Below are 16,535 nucleotides of genomic sequence, written 5' to 3'. Positions count from 1 at the left end.
AACCTTACAAGGGCCAACTATGTCATTGCGACCTTTAAGTAACGTAAAGCAAAAAAAGCAAAATAAAGAAGGCATGTGAAATGAGAGTAAATTAATTTTTAGCATTCATTGAGTTTACATTCTGGTATTTTTAGACTTTAGCATGTAAACAGAAAAGGGTTAGAGACAATTATCAGAATATCTGGGTACAACATTGAAGAATACAACACCCTTGGGGGCGGCTAGGTGGTGCAGTGGATTAAGCACCGGCCCTGGATTCAGGAGTACCTGAGTTCAAATCCAGCCTCAGACACTTGACACCTACTAGCTGTGTGACCCTGGGCAAGTCACTTAACCCCCACTGTCCCACCAAAAAAACAAACAAAAAAACAAAAATAGAAATGTCATTGGGGCGGCTAGGTGGCGCAGTGGATTAAGCACCGGCCCTGGATTCAGGAGTACCTGAGTTCAAATCCGGCCTCAGACACTTGACACTAGCTGTGTGACCCTGGGCAAGTCACTTAACCCCCATTGCCCCGCCAAAAACGAAACAAAACAAAAGAATACAACGCCCTCTCGACTAATGAGGAAAGAGAATGGAAGTGATCCCCCATTACCATAAAAGCTACGCCAAACTGGAAAAGCTTTAGCAGACATTGAGTATTACCATTTACTGGGGATATTGTAGAGGGTTTTCATTTCCCCAGCAGGTGGTTGGATTAGGTGACCTCTAAGGTTCCTTTTAGCTCAAGGAGCAGCATGGGACCCATATAACACATGATCCGTATGTGCTTTAAAGTTGTGCTAGGCTCTTAATTCTACTTTCCCCACCAATGTCACATTTTCTGGAGACTCATAGGATTTAGACCTTAGAGCTTACCTAGTCAGGCTTGCTATTCTATAGATGAAAAAACAAGAGAAATTAAATGACTCGTCCTAGGTTACAACGACAGGAAACAGCAGGGCTCAAAATCTGAACCTTGTGCCCTTAATGCCAAATCTTTCCGCTTACTCACATTTTGTGGATAAAGACTAAGATACTTAACAGGAAAAAAATAAAGGATCCAAGCCATGGTTTTATATCGGGCAAAATCCATGTGGGAAAACAAGAAAATGGTGGGATTTTCAAAATCCCCTGGAAATGTGGGAATTTCACAGAAATCATAACTGGAAAGGACCTCGAAGGTCACCTATGTCAAAGCTCCTTCCTAATGTAGGAATGTCTTCTATAATTTCACTAATAGCGTGTCACTGAGCCTTTACTTGAACAATTTCTCACTACTTTGTGAGGAAGGCCACTCCATCTTTAAAACAAATGACAAAAAAAACCCTTTTTCCTTACAGTGAATTGGTTTCTGCTGAATTTGCATCCATAGGATCTGGGTTCAAATTTCTGCTTAGTTACCTATGTGACCTTGGGCAATTCACAATCTCTTTGGGACTCATTTTCTTCATCTGTAAGTGGGTAGACTGACATGAAGTCTCTTCCTGCACTAAACCTGTCACTTACTGCTTCTGATACTGTAACTAATTCCCCTCCCCCAACACTTTTTGGTAGATTGGAATAGAGTCTGAACTGCCAACATCCTGAGGTTCCTTTTCATCTTCCAAGTGACATATGGAAGTAATTGATCTTGTACAGGTTAATTACCTATTCTGAAATGATATAAATGAAATAAATACACTGAGGATAGCACTCCAGAAAGGTGATTTGTAACAGGAAGGTAAAAAAGCTCAGCTCGGCCTAAAAGTCTATGGTACAGTAAGCCTTGGGTAACTAAGAAAAATAATGCTTATTTTTTCAGGTGAAATTAGGTAATCAATCGGTCAAGAGACACAAATGGATGAATTAGGAATACTTGCCTATCCCTGCTGAAATGCAGAGATCAGAAAAATACAACCCTGAGCATTTCAGTTTGCCTGGGAGCTAAGCAAGGATGTCTGTTATATTAGCATTAGGTAGACATTACACTATTTAGAACAAACACTGTAGGGCCACTAAATTTGTTTGAACTGTGTGGTTAAATTGCTACCGGAACATTAGTACTGTCGCTGGGTCAAAAATGTATGTACAAAGAAGCCTCAGTAATGCCCGTTCCTGGGGCAAGCATTGAGTCATTCGGTTGTTCAAATTCACTTCTTTTTAGAATTTAGCTAGCTTTGCCCCTTCTCCAGATCCACCAAAAGGTACTGAAGAAGAAAAACCTGGGAAGACTTACACGAACTGATGCAAAGTGAAAAGAGCAGAACCAGAAAAGCACTGTACATAGCAACAGCAATGCTGTACCATGATCAACTGTGAATGACTTGGCTATTCTCAGCGTTACAGTACTCCAAGAGAATGAGAAATGCTATCCACTTCCGGAGAAAGAACTGACGAAGTCTGAACACAGACCTAAGTGTATTTTTTTTTAAACTCTCTTTTTCTCTTTCTTGTGTTTTCTTTCCCAACGCGGCTAATCTGGAAATAGGCTTTGGATGATTCTGTATCAAACTGCTTGCCTTTTCAAGGAGAGGAGAGAGAATGTTGAGCTCAAATTTTAAAAAACTAATGTTAAAAATGGTTTTTACATGTAATTGGAAAAAATAAAAAAATAATCTTCGCTTTAAAAAAAGTTGCTGAAGAGATCTAAGGATCCCAGAAACAGAGTGCAAACGTTTTAGGCTGACCAGTTAGGAGGTGCTAAGGATAGCAACGAATCACTGAATGGGGAAATATAGGTAAGGAATGGATAAGCCGTGTGCCATCACTTTGGCTAACAAGGGACAGAGTTCTTTCCCCACTCTTTCTGGCTCGTTACCATGCCATCATTCCTGCCACGGAGGAAGGGAGTCAGATATGTTGGTCTAAGGAGCGCCATAAAGCAAGCCTCTTCCTTCATTCTAACCTAAGGTGTTCTATGAAAGAAGCTTTCTTTCATGAAGAGTTGGTCTTTCTTGGACCAGGAAGGGAGCCTTTCGAAGTGGCTCATATTGTAACGAGAGGGGCAAGAAAGGGAGGGATAAAGAGTAGGTCTGTCTTTCAAAATTTTTTTAAATGAAGAGATGTTTTTGAAAGGTGATCCTAAGTAAAAGGGTCCACTTGTTGGTCTGTGTTAGCGAAGAAAGGAAGTAACAAGGGAAAGGCAGTGTTATCTCATCAAGAAAGTGCTGGTGGGATAAGGGAAACAGGAATTAAAAATGAATCAATGAAACTTAACTGAAATCACTGGTGGACAGCTTGGAAGTCTCTGGGGCAATCTAGATCTTCTTGAGAAGTACATTAAATAAGAAAGTTTTAGTAAGATAATTAGTGACTGACCTCCTTTTAAATGGCTCAAATCATAATTGGGTTTGGGTACTGAATTTGACCATAAGAATAGACTTAGAAGCTGTAAGGAAAACTTTAAGAGAAAAAAGAAATATGTAACATTATTTTTCTTTGTCCACTTAAAGTCACTACCTTACAAACAAAATGTTTAGTAACCAGAATCATCATTTGGTGGGGAAAGTTCATCTGCCTTAAATATCATTTACACAAACAATGAGCCAAAGACCTCACAGAGCAATAGTTTCTCCATTGACAGCTTCCTTGGACTTATCACTCTACACATAAGATAAAGCTTTATCTACATGTAGCACATTTTTGTTTTTTTAAAAAATCATTCTCTATTTTGAAAGGAATGTCTTTGGTGAAATAGGTTGTTCCCTCAGCTCCACATGTAAATATGGCTAGTAGAACAAAACAAGTCCCTTTGGATCAAAAGCACAGTACCACCTGAGGTTTACAAAATAAAGGGAATAAGAGGACAAGTAATCAGTTCACAGAAGAAAACAAAAAAGTGTGAATCTCTGCCAATGAAAAGAATACAGAAAGTGTTGGTCACACCAGGATGGCAATCTATGTGTGAAGTATCACAAGGTACCCTATTTACACACACAGACTTCTCAATCAGTAAGAAGTTTTCAATGCAAATTCTTTAAACTTTCCAAGTTTTACAAAAGCCATTTCTGGTCTACTAAGCAGCTGTCAAAATAACACAGAATATTACATAATTTTGGCATATTAAAAAAATATTTACATTAAGCTGACATTTTACATGTAGTGAATACAAAAAATATTTATAAGTGAAAATGTATTTACAACTGCTGTCCCAGTCCGACAGGGACAAAAAACTTAAAATGCAAAGCCCTAAACTTGGTACCAATATGGCAAAACAAGGATGTGATTTGTTTGTCGCCAGGAAAAAGAAAGCACCAACTCAAAGGGAGGCTTATGGTTACAGAAAAACTTAGTGTACACTTTTAGAAGGGCTTCTCAGAAGACCAAGTAAATTAGCCAAGCTCTCTCCAGAGAGTAAGCAGCAATCACATTCTTCCGACCTCTTCCAACTGCAAACCTGGACAGGTCCAGCTGGGCCCAGGAGAAATGGTTGTTGTATCAGTCATGTACTTAGGCCCTCTCCTGATCAGCTGTGACCTCAGAGAGGAGCAAGTTGGACTCTTCCTCCCTCCTCTGCAGTGACCAGCTCACACGGCCCACTCAGTTGTCCTTGTAAACATGACAGGAAAGCAAAGGTGAACCTCGGGGTTTCCTCTGAGCTCTGAGGTAGTACATACACAGTTGGGGACTGGAGTGTGTGCCCACATGCCAGTCTGCGTGGAGCATGTTTCATGTAGTTTCACTGCCATCTTGTATGTTCTGAGTCCTGCTGAAGTCAAAGGTGTGGTCTTGTAGCCTGTGACAGGGTCTGGGAGAAGCAGAATGGTCCTCATCACTTTCTGTCAGGCTCTCATTTTGGAGAAGTCCTGGTGACTCAAGGACTGGCTGCTGGGAAAAGTGAGATTGTGGGAGTCCTAGTTCTTTGTTTATGCCCCATAATGGTCGCTGTGATGTTTCTGAGAATAAAATACCAAACAAGACAAGATCAAAATTCATTTTTAATGACTTTTTTCTTTCCTTTCTTAAACCAATGTCTAAAAAAATAAGGCTTTTCAGTATTCCTCAATAAAGACATTCCTAGGGAAATAAATGCACAGCAAGTATATTACCGACCATAATACATTTAAGAAACATGATTTATGGGGCTAACTTTAGTGCCCCATTCCACCCCCCCTTCTCCACCTAAACCAGGACTGAAAGATCTTTCACTTTGACACTCCTCTCATAAAAATAAAACACGTAGAAGCATTCAACTCCAGGTGACATTGACTATAACTCCCAAGCACTTGTAGAACTCATAGTGTTGATTTATTAATTTAAAAAGTCATGGGGCAGCTAGGTGGTGCAGTGGATAGAGCACTGGCCCTGGATTCAGGAGTACCTGAGTTCAAATCCGGCCTCAGACACTTAACACTTACTAGCTGTGTGACCCTGGGCAAGTCACTTAACCCCAACTGCCTTACTAAAAAAAAAAAAGTCATGCCACAGATTATATGTTTGGGACCAGAAAGCCAAATACTTTTGAAAAAACTACTCACAAACAAAAACGGAGTAAGTTAAGAATGAGAAGGCCTTTAGAACAATAATGAATGGACAAATAAAGTCAAAGGCCTCTCACTTGCTCCTTTCCTTACTTGGAAAGATAAAAGAACAGAGACCACTAAAGGAAAGAAGACTCGGATATTGTGGTATCCCTTTGTAGTATTCATATCCACTACCTAGCTTCCCGGGGAGAAATGCAATAGATAGGGCCCTGTTTAATGTCTTTTTCTGAGCAGTGGCAGTAATGACAATGATGGGTGTAACTTCAATAAAGACACTTTTCTGACTTAGGTAGCCCATTTATACTCCCCACAAACCTTTACTCTCTTGCTCACAAAAGCCTGGGGAAATGCTTCTTGTCTGATAACAGAACACAGTTTGAGTTATAGTTTAGGTTACTTTCTCAAGAGATATATCCTCAGGGCAGCCCCGAAAACTTTGCAAATATTCAATGTGTATATTCCTTCTATCTTCTCCTCTTCCACAGCTGCTCCTAACCCTGAGTCATCCTGCCCTTCACCAGAGGATCCAGGGTGGCAAAAGAAGCCAATGTGCTGACCAGCTGAAGAAGCATCCTTTAAAGGTGCTTTTCAGCAGCTAAGTACAGAGCTCGGTTTCATTCACTCAGTCATCCAACAAAGATTTCCCGGGGCAGCTAGGTGGTGCAGTGGATAGAGCACCGGCCCTGGAGTCAGGAGGACCTGAGTTCAAATCCAGTCTCAGACACTTAACACTTACTAGCTGTGTGACCCTGGGCAAGTCACTTAACCCCAATTGCCACACTTAAAAAACAAAAAAAACAAACAAAACAAAGATTTACCAAGAGCCCAAGTACAAGGCATTAGGTGTTCCTCTTTGGCTGTGTTTGGGGAAATTACTGCCTTACTTTCTCCCTCCCCCAAACTGCTACTCTGTGGTGTACCCCTAAATAAGAGCAGCCTTGAGCATATCCCACAAAAGAAATCAGGAAATTGGCAAGTGATAAAAATATTTCATATTTATCTCATAGTATCTAGTAGCTGCTATGGCCAACTGAGTGGAAATTTTTTACTCTTCTTAATAAGACTACCAAAAAAGGAAGGATTTTTCAGTCTTCCTACTACTATTTTTACACTTTATTCACTGTTATTCCACTAAAAATAAAAGATGAGAGAGGGGAAGACACACATTTTTCTAACTAAGCCCAAATTCCTATATGCCCTGTGAATTTTAAATAGTGTCACCTTGTTAGCACCCAAAAGTTTCATTCTCACAAAAACAGAATTCTTAGATATTTCAATACTTTGAAATCCTTGGTTCCAGTTTATAGTACAAAATTCATCATTATGAAACTAGCCAAATACTCTATCAGAGCAATTAATTTTGCACAATGCCAACTACCAAGGTTATACAAGGTTCAAAGTTAAAACTCAAGGAAAATAAAGTCACTCTTGAGAGAAGAAAACAAAACATCACATGACCCTTACCACTGCTCATCTGTGTGGATGCAAGTGCCTTCTCATTTATCCTGTCGTGGTTGGTGAGGAAGATGGACACATCTCTGTCTCCTGAGGCTTCTGGGGAAGGATGTGCCAAACAAGCCTCTTGGGGCATCTGAACAATGAGGCTGGACAGCGCTTGGTCCAGACCATCCTCTTCAGTGATATAGGTATATGGACAATATTCTCTAGTCCTGGAGTAGATGTTGGCATTGTCATAACAATCCGAGCAGATCACCCGGCTGCCACCGCCACCTAAAGATGACATGGGAAAACCCAAAGCATTCCTCACTGAAGAAGGGAGGGGACCAAGCCCTCGTCTCCCTGCTCAATCACGAATTTGTGAAATTCTAATGAAATCAATGGAGCTGAGAAAAAGTTGGCATCACAGCCCAAGACATACCTCTGAGTTGTTCAAAACAAAGCAAGTAATGAGAAGTTGTGAGCTCCTTTCACAAAACCCTTACGTGAAACCCTCACATCAAACTGGGCAACACGAGCTTCTGGATGCAAACTTGCAAGGATTTGGGATGGGGACGCGATCTTTGTGTTGTTACCAGCATATTTTAACACAGTTTTCCTTTCCCTGGGACAATACTTTGGTTCAGTAAACCTAGCCAATGCTTCATTCTGACCCTTGCAAGAAGATATTTTGCATATTTCTGGCAATTAAAGTTTTTCTTTACTGGAGTCAGCATGGTACAATAGAAAGAACACTGGCTCTGCAGTCAAGAAAGACCTGGGTTCAAAGGCTGCTTCCCACAATTAATCTTGGGTAAGTCAGGTAACCTCCTGGGGGCCCAGGGGCTGTACTAGATGTTCTTTGAGATCCTTAACAGCTCTAAATCTATGACCCTGTGATTTCTGCCTGTCCAGGGTTTTTGTCTGAAAGCAATCCTATGGACAGAAAGGTTGGAGGATCTGGGTTCCAATCTCAGCTCTGCTGCTCACTCCCTGTGAAACCTTGGCCAAGCCTTGTGCTCTCTCAGTCTGCACAATGAGGAGGCTGAACTGGTGACCTCAACAGTCCCTTTGAGCTCAAAATCTGTACTTCTTATTTTCTTTATAATTATAATTATTATTTTTTTTTAAGTGAGGCAATTGGGGTTAAGTGACTTGCCCAGGGTCACACAGCTAGTACGTGTTAAGTGTCTGAGGCCGAATTTGAACTCAGGTCCTCCTGAATCCAGGACTGGTGCTTTATCCACTGCGCCACCTAGCTGTCCCTATTTTCTTTATAAGCAAGATGTTTGCCCCAGGACTCTACCTTTGAAATAATGCAGGAAAATCTGATGCACTTCACAAAAATGTTCTAAAACCAACTCTGTCCCAACACGTCTCTGTGTAGGAAGAAAATCTGTAGCCGTTAGGTTTGAGCCAGGCTGGAAAGATAACCAAGCAGGTGCAGTTACCTTCCGGGCCTTTGTGCATGTATCCACTCGCAGGCGGCATGAGCTGCTGGTGACTGCCGGCCTCAGAGTTGCTATATCCTTCTTGGGGTTCAGACAGCGTCCCCTGAGAAGACAGGTAGCTGGGGATGTCAGCAGGCAGATTCAGTTCTTCTATGGAAACAGACACACAAGCAACTTTAAGTTAACACTCCGGAGAACATTAAGCATGCACAGTCCAAGCAAAAACATACCAGCCGAGTGAACTGGCAGGGAGGGGTACCAACAATCCTATCGCATCTCTTGGCTCCCAGGCACTCTCTCTGGCTCTCCCTCATCTGCTCTGATTACTGACCTCCCTGGAGTCCTTTTATGTCCCAACCAAAAATCTCCCCTATTACAGGAAGCCTTCCCCGACCCCTCTTAATTCCAGTGCCTTCCTTCTTTTATTTATTTCCCATGGATTCATGTTTGGTATGTGTCTGTTTGTACATTGTCTCCCCCATTTGATTGTGAGCTCCTGGAGGGCAGTGACTGTCTTTTGCTTCTTTTTGTATCTCCAACCCTTAGCACACTGCCTGGGATTGAGTAAGCACTTAAAAACCATAACTGCCATGGCCAGGTACCTATTCTACTTCTCTCTTTTACAAGTCCCACCTCCCCCACCCCAATTATGTCAACCTATGATTCTTCTCACTTGTTTGCCAGACAGACTCCTCTCTCCTGGACTTTCAGTATGGCTGGTACATAAAATCAGAAGAGTCACACCTCTATTTCTTCCCTCTGATCATCTCTCCAATGGGATGCAACAGATCAAGACAAAGGGGCCCCTGCAACTCCCCACAAAGAGTATCAGGAACACACTCTTTGCACAAGGTCGGGCTTTGGAGGGTTAGTATTCATTCGGGTGCGCTCCTTTGACACAAACTTCCTAATACTGCAAAGAAATCCAGAAAGCTCTAACAGGAACCCCCGCCGCCCCTCCACCCCACCCAATCACAAACCAGGGATACAGGATCAAAGCCCCTTAGTTCTCTCAGATTTCCTAATATTCCCCTGCACAGCAATGACTAAAACCAAATCCTTCCTCTGCGGACACTTCTCACCTGTATTGGTGATGCTGTAGTCTTCATTTTTCCTTCTCATATGATAGATAACAATGACCCAAATCAGAGAGGTACCTACAACGCAGCACACCACCACAATGATAACAATGCCAACTGTAGTCCAGCCGTCATCCTCATGCCCAATGCTACTCTGGGAGGAGTCACAATTGGAGGAAGAGATTACATTTAAGTAAATGTGGCCCCGTTCTGTCCCCAAGGTGTTGGACATGATACAGGTATATTTTCCGGCATCTTCTAGTCCAGCATCTACAATGATGAGAAGCTGATTGGCTGCTGCAAAGAAGTGTCTCTCGGTCACCATCAGAGGACCATCATCTTTTGTCCAGTTGAGGCGAGGGGCTGGACTTCCTCCAGCGATGCACTGCAAGACAGCTGTCTCACCTCGAGTGACAGTTCTGTCCTCCAGAGGTCTAATAAAAGAAGGTGTTTCTAGAAGGGAAAAAATAACATTTTATTTATTTAAATCAGGCAACCTGATTACACCTATCTTTAAAACAACAAATTAGGAAAAGGAATATTTTTCTAATACTATTTTAAGCTCTTTGGTGCAATACTGCCTCAAATCCCAATATAACCAGCGAAAACCATCAGAAAGTCAATGAGTTCACCTAAAGCTGGACAAAGCCACAAATAATACATCTGTTCCTTTTGCCAAGAGCAAAAGGATTAGTTATATCTTTTTTTTTTTGCAGGGCAATGGGGGTTAAGTGACTTGCCCAGGGTCACACAGCTAGTAAGTGTCAAGTGTCTGAGGCCGGATTTGAACTCAGGTACTCCTGACTCCAGGGCCGGTGCTCTATCCACAGCGCCACCCAGCTGCCCCCAGATTAGTTATATCTTGAGAGGACAGGACCTCCACATATTAATTTCTCTACCAGACTCATGACCCACCCAATTTTATTCCTCCACTTAAGGGAGAAGAACATAGGACCAGGAGACCCAGGCTCCCAGGCCTGTTTGGAATGAAAATGAGGAACTTAAGATGAAGGGCAGCTCCCGAGTCAAGCAGCTTCAGTACAATACTGTGAGCCATGGGAAAAGCAGCTCACCTAACACAGTTAACGTGGCATTCGCTGAGAGACCACCTGCAACATTTTGTGCCATGCAGCTATATATTCCCATGTCTTCTATCTTCACATTGGCAATGAAGAAGACATCATCCTCAGGCATGACGTGCATGCGCCTTTCTCGTGCTGCAGGGAAGTCTGTGCCACCATCTTTCTGCCAGGAAATCTGAGGTGCAGGGTGGCCTTCCGCAGCACACTCCAGCCTGGCCATGGCTCCAGTACGGATCGTGAGGTCCATTGGGGTCTTCAGAAATGATGGAAGCTCTGCATCAAAAAAGGTCATAGCAAGAAGGAGATGAAGACTATGAATGCATGAGAAAAACTGGCATCCTTGCTACAAACACTAACTCCTCACAAAGGCTTGTGGGCCCTGAAGGAGAAATGGGAGGCAGCATGAACGAGATCACTGAGATCATGCCCCTCATGCTCTGGGGGAGGCAACCCCTCCATTGCCCTGAACCCAATAGGTAGCAGCAGCCTGCCCAACCCTGGCCTCTGGCCCCCAAGACAACCCAATTTTACCACAACCTTCTAGGAAGTTACCCAGCAGAGATGTGGCTCCAGCAGCTGCCTCCCTGCCAGTCATCCAGTCTCAGCAGCCACAGCCACTAAAAACCCAGAGTTCTTGCTACCAAAACCCCTGGCATGGTTCAATTGTTCGAATTCCGAAACGAGCATGGATGGTTCTACGGATCAGAACACGGTAGAGATGTCCTCTCCCTGTCAAACTCTAGCTACCCTGGCTTACCTGTCACCTAGACTGGCTGGGCCTTCCCCTGAGCTCTGTCACCACCCCCTCCATGTCACTACCCGCTGCCTTTCCACTCCTTCTCTGGCTGCAGCCTTCCTGCATGTGCTGTTTCCCATCAGAATGTGAGCTCCTTGGGAACAGACACTGCCACAATTCCCCGTGTGTATTTCCAGCACCTTATCCCCCTCCGACTAACCTGATGTGTTGCTTGCACATAGCTCACTATCTCCCACACCTCTTGGTCCCTCAGCTTCCTTCCGGACTCATTTCAAATCTCTCCTTCTCTAGGGGTCCTTTCCCAGCTCCCACACCCACCCCAGCTAAAGTTACCTTTCACCTCCTCTGTCTTTCCCAGTAGATGGTAAGCAAGATGCCTAACAGCAGGAACTGGTCTTGCCTTTCTTTGTTTCTCTAGGCCTTAGGTCAGTGCCTGGCCCACAGGCTGACTAATGAGTAAGTTCATAATAAAGTCCTGTTCATTCTTCTATTTAAGGAAGAGGGAAGTGAAGGGAATAAGCAATTATATGGTGCCTACTATGAACCAGAATCTGTGCCAAGTGCATTACAAATATTATTCGATTTGATCCTCCCTGCTGTTATTATTCCCATTTTACAAGTGAGGAAACTGAGGCTGACAGAAGTTAAGTGACTTGCCCGGGGTCACAGAACTAGTCAGTGTCGGAGGGCTGAATTTGAACTCAAGTCTTCCTGACTCCAGGCCCAAGCTCCTATCACCTGCACCACCAGGACTTGAGTTTTTGCAATGCAGTGGTACAATAACTTCTTGAGAGAGCTGCCTATCCTCCCTAAGAGAAGGGAGAGCAGAATGTCCAAAACTGTGTGTATGCGCACACGCACTCATGTATGTAGGTCTCCATGTGTTTATATGTGTGTAACAAGCACTGCCCATGAGTGTACACATCCATGTGTGCTTAAGTATTTGTACGTGTACACACAACCATTTAAAGTCATTTGAAATAAGTTATTTTCACCTACAAAATAAGTGTTTTCCTCACTAACACTCATAAGGCTGCAAAACAGATTGGAGGTGAAAGTTACTATCCACTTTCTAGTGTTCTGGGACACAAAGGAAGAGACTCAGCAAGTGCTGCTCTTGCTACCCCCCCCCCCCCCCCCGAGCCTCCACAGCACAGAAATCCTATCATAAGGTGATGCGGGAAGGCCCTCAGGGGTGGTGGGAGCTATCCATATGACTCATATACAGCAAAAGGCAAATACGTTTCCTTGACTATCCTGTGACCACCTCGATAATCACAAGCGATCTTATCAGATGAGTACTAACGCCCCCCAGTACAAGAAGGCCCCAGGAGCAGGGCTGGAAATAAATGTGGCGGTGTTCAGAACTGTTCCTGTATCCAGAAATATTTCTCAGGGTGTATAGGCATGGAGGCAGGTAGGCTCCTAAAGGAGGCAACAGGGCCTAAAGGAAAGATCACCATTCTTGGATTTAAAAGATCTGAGGGTTCAGGCCCAGCTCTGCCATTTACTAGCCAGAAAATCACTTCCCTGGAGAGCCTCCATTTCTTCATCTGTGAACTAAGGATAATAATCCGTGCCCTACCTACATGCCTCATGGCACTGTGAGGAAAGTACTTGGTAAATCCTAAGGTGCTGCAGAAATGTAAATTGTTACAACTGTCCTTTTTAAAAACTCCTTCCAAGTCACAGAGCCCTGAGGGCCAGTAAATGGGCAAGCTAGCTCAATCATGGAACCTGCCTGCTCACAGAGCTCTACCATTGTCATAATACCCTCCTACAGTTCAGCCAGAGTCTAATTTTCTTGGTCACATGAATAGTCAAAAGAATAAAGTGATTAACCTTTCTCAGATTTAAGAGCTACCAAGGGAAATGGTTTCTTACCATTCACAGTTAATCGGGCTTTATGAGAATAATTAGAACCAAAGTGATTTGTAACAATGCACTGATATTTTCCTTCATCTGTGAAATTCACATTGAAAAGATGTAGCACAGTTGTGTACTCCAAAGCTTCTGCACCTTGCTGCCGATAGCGAGCAAAATTCTCAATGTCTGCATCATACAGGATTTCACTGTCCTTTCTCCAGGCAGTTGACATTGGAGAGTCACTGCTGCTCACTGCAGTGCATGTAAGGGTCACATTGACTCCTTTTAAAGCAATCGTGGTCTCTGGGTGTGTCCTTATCTGGGGCTTAGGAAAATCATCTGTGGAAAAGAACAATAGGAGCTAAATTCATCGATTTGTTTTTTGGAACAATCCATAAATTCAACTAGAAACTAAATGGGCAAAGTACAAACAGATAAAAGGTCCACTCCAACTGTTGTCATTTGTTTGGAGCATTCAAACCTTGATCCTGCTTTCTAGATGGCATTTCCATTACCCTCCTAATTACCACCAGTTAGTGGCCAGTGAAGTAAACAATTCTGGCCCATCACAAACTCGTCTCACCATTTGCTTTACAAATCTAAGCACTCTTTAACCACTCTGTGCTAATTTCCTCATGTAAAATGGGGGTTAAACTCTTATCCTATTCTATAAAGAATAACTATCACTGACAAAGTTATTTGAAAATGTTACATGGGGCAGAGCTGTCATACAAAGAACACAGATACCTTTAAGTTAACAGTGGCTACAGATAGCCCTTAACTCTCCCCCACCCAGTTGCCCCCAGCAGTCTTGGGGATAAGATGGAAAGGAAAAGGAACTAAAAATTATCAGAGGAACTAGTCATTTGCAAAATAGGTCAATCTGTCTGGAAATTTCAGTTGGGATCACCTGAGTATAAAGCAAAGTTATTCCACTTCTAAAACCATTTCACTTTAAAGGAAAATTCTCTAAATATGAAAATAAACATAGAAGTTTAGTCAAAGCCCCAAGTAAGTGGCAGATCCCAGACCACACACACGTCAGAGGGGTAAGAACACATTGCTAGAGAATCACTGCTACTGCCTCTTTGGACTGTAGACATTGCATGAAATATACAAACCGCAGACAAAGTCTTTGGGATCCACATTGAGGATGCTCTGCCCAGCTAGCCATTCAGGATGAGCACAACTCACATTCACAGCCTGTTCTAAGTGACTGTCCACTAGCCACTGAAGCAGCCACTTCAGCTGGCAATCACAGAGCAAACTGCTGGTGTTCAACATCCTACACACAAGAGGAGACAAACAGAGAATGAAACTCCAATCCTTACACTCTTCACACTCCGAGTTTTTGCAGTGCCAGATGCCTGCCTCACACATTCCTGATCAACATCTCCTTAAGCAGGAGTATGCTGTCATCCTAATGAGGGGAGATTACTTTCAAATTCCTTCCACAGGACCAAAGTGCCGGGGGTCTTATTTCCAACAAGAACAAAGAGAATGCCACTGGAGGTGTGCTTCTAGCCTCCAAGAAACCTGTTAAGCATGTCTGAAAAATAAGGGTTTGCTTACACAACTGTTAGTGATCATGTTCTTTTCTATGCCTTCACCCTTTTCAGAAGACCATGGTGAATATTTATTTGGGTGTAATTTTACCTAAACAAGACACTAACTATATTACTATGTTTTCTTGTCCACATGGTTTTTCCAACTAGATAAGCTCAAGGAAAACGAGTTTCTCCTATTATTTTTACTATCTCACTCTAAGGGCTGGACCATGGTACTCTCCATTTACTCAACAAATAAACATTTATAAGCACCTACCAAGTCTGAGGCAGAATTAGGCACCTGGGGAGATATATTTAGGTGGCCCTTTTTTATAACTGTCCATTGAAAAAAATCCATGATAGGGTTCGAATGCCTGTTCTGACCAGTCCTAGCTGTGTAACCCTATCTAGTAACTTCATACTACGCCCCTCTTCCTGCAGTATGACTTTGTAAGACTCCACTGACAGAGTTTGTCCCCCAAAGAGTGCCCTGTACCAATGAAGTTATAGCTCCAATGCCCATCCCCCATTAGTGTGAGCACCTTGAGAATAGAATTGTCCCGTTTTTTCATCTGTATCCCCAACACTCAGCAAAGTGCCTAGCACACAGGAAGCACTTAATTAATATTTTTTCCCATTCATTAATTCATACCAAGAGTATGGAGTCAAAAGGCATTAATATACCTTTAGAGGAGTTTCTTCTTTTTTGTCTAAGGAACTCAAACATAATTTGGGGGATCAAGTTAAACTACTGACTTTCTCCTTGTTTTCAAGCAATGCTTTGAGCTAGGTTCATGCAAGCAATCAAATCAAATCTCTTTTCTCTAGTGACCCACCTTTTTTCTCTGGCTGCTGTTGAATGACCATAGAAAGCCTAGAAGAAATATCAATCTGGACTTCCCAATGTACAGAAGGAAAACCACTTTTAAAACATGGACAAAGGGAGCAGCTAGGTGGCACAGTGGATAAAGCACTGGCCCTGGATTCTGGAGGACCTGAGTTCATATCCGACCTCAAACACTTGACACTTAACTAGCTATGTGACCCTGGGCGAGTCATTTAACCCTCACTGCCCTGCAAACAAAGAAACCAACCAACCAAAAAAAAAAAAAAAAACCAAAGCCAAAACAACTAGTTAATGATGGCTTTGGTGGCATCATTAAGTGAAAAGCACGATTACCATAAAACCCTTCAACTTATTTTCACAAGATCATGAAGACTGAGTAGAGAAATCCCCCGTTTTTAAATAATATACCAACCTGAACTCCCTAGAACCACTACTAGAAGCAGCCATTATCAAGGGAAAGCTCTACATCATCAAATTCGATCAAATCTGCAAAGCGCTTAGCACTCTGCCAGGCACACCACCAACGTCTAATAGATGTGTGTTCCCTTCCCCTTCCCTTCACACCCAAACCACAGGCTACATAGCACCTGGCAAAGCCAAAGGCCAGGGAGGGGATTAGTGGTGGGATGAAAGAGGATGGAGGAGGACAAAGACTAAGGAAAAAGATCAGTTAAGAGGCAGCAGCACTGGCAAAGCCCATGCCTGGAGAGTTTCATTGATGGACAGAGTAAAAAAAATTAACTCAATGTGATATTTGGTTTTTACTCCAATTCCTAAACATGTTTTGGGTTAGGCTTATAGTCAAGACAATAAACATCAGACCGATGACAGGACAGAAAGAAGGTACTTACAGTTCTTTTAGATGTGTCTGAGCAAAAGCATTTTCTTGGATAGACATTATAGCATTATTGTTTAAGTCTCTGCAAACAAAAGAAACAAAACACTTTTTACTACCTCTCACCATTTGTACAAACTTCGATCAAAATACTAAGTAGTCACAAAAACCTCTGCTAACAGCAAAGGT

General features: G+C 42.7%; 1 protein-coding gene across 2 annotated transcripts in view; it reads right to left on the bottom strand.

Annotated features, from left to right (window-relative positions):
- Positions 1 to 666: 666 nt before the first annotated feature.
- The window catches only part of LRIG2 (leucine rich repeats and immunoglobulin like domains 2), a 39,792-nt gene continuing 23,923 nt past the window's right edge, over positions 667 to 16,535 (bottom strand). Inside the window, exons 11-18 of one of the 2 annotated variants that reach the window (XM_043962452.1) lie at positions 16,363 to 16,431; positions 14,239 to 14,402; positions 13,136 to 13,456; positions 10,486 to 10,767; positions 9,416 to 9,865; positions 8,334 to 8,483; positions 6,910 to 7,176; positions 667 to 4,857 (exon numbers count right to left, since the gene is read on the bottom strand). In XM_043962452.1, the coding sequence (XP_043818387.1) occupies positions 4,631 to 4,857; positions 6,910 to 7,176; positions 8,334 to 8,483; positions 9,416 to 9,865; positions 10,486 to 10,767; positions 13,136 to 13,456; positions 14,239 to 14,402; positions 16,363 to 16,431 (1,930 nt within the window). In that variant the 3' untranslated portion in view covers positions 667 to 4,630. The remainder of the gene's footprint in view (positions 4,858 to 6,909; positions 7,177 to 8,333; positions 8,484 to 9,415; positions 9,866 to 10,485; positions 10,768 to 13,135; positions 13,457 to 14,238; positions 14,403 to 16,362; positions 16,432 to 16,535) is intronic. The other variant, XM_043962453.1, reaches the window with a different exon arrangement.

This window comes from Dromiciops gliroides, chromosome 4, assembly GCF_019393635.1.
Source record: "Dromiciops gliroides isolate mDroGli1 chromosome 4, mDroGli1.pri, whole genome shotgun sequence".
NCBI lineage: Eukaryota > Metazoa > Chordata > Mammalia > Microbiotheria > Microbiotheriidae > Dromiciops > Dromiciops gliroides.
The sequence above is the reverse complement of the archived record's forward strand: the minus strand, read 5'-3'. Positions and strand labels throughout refer to the sequence as shown.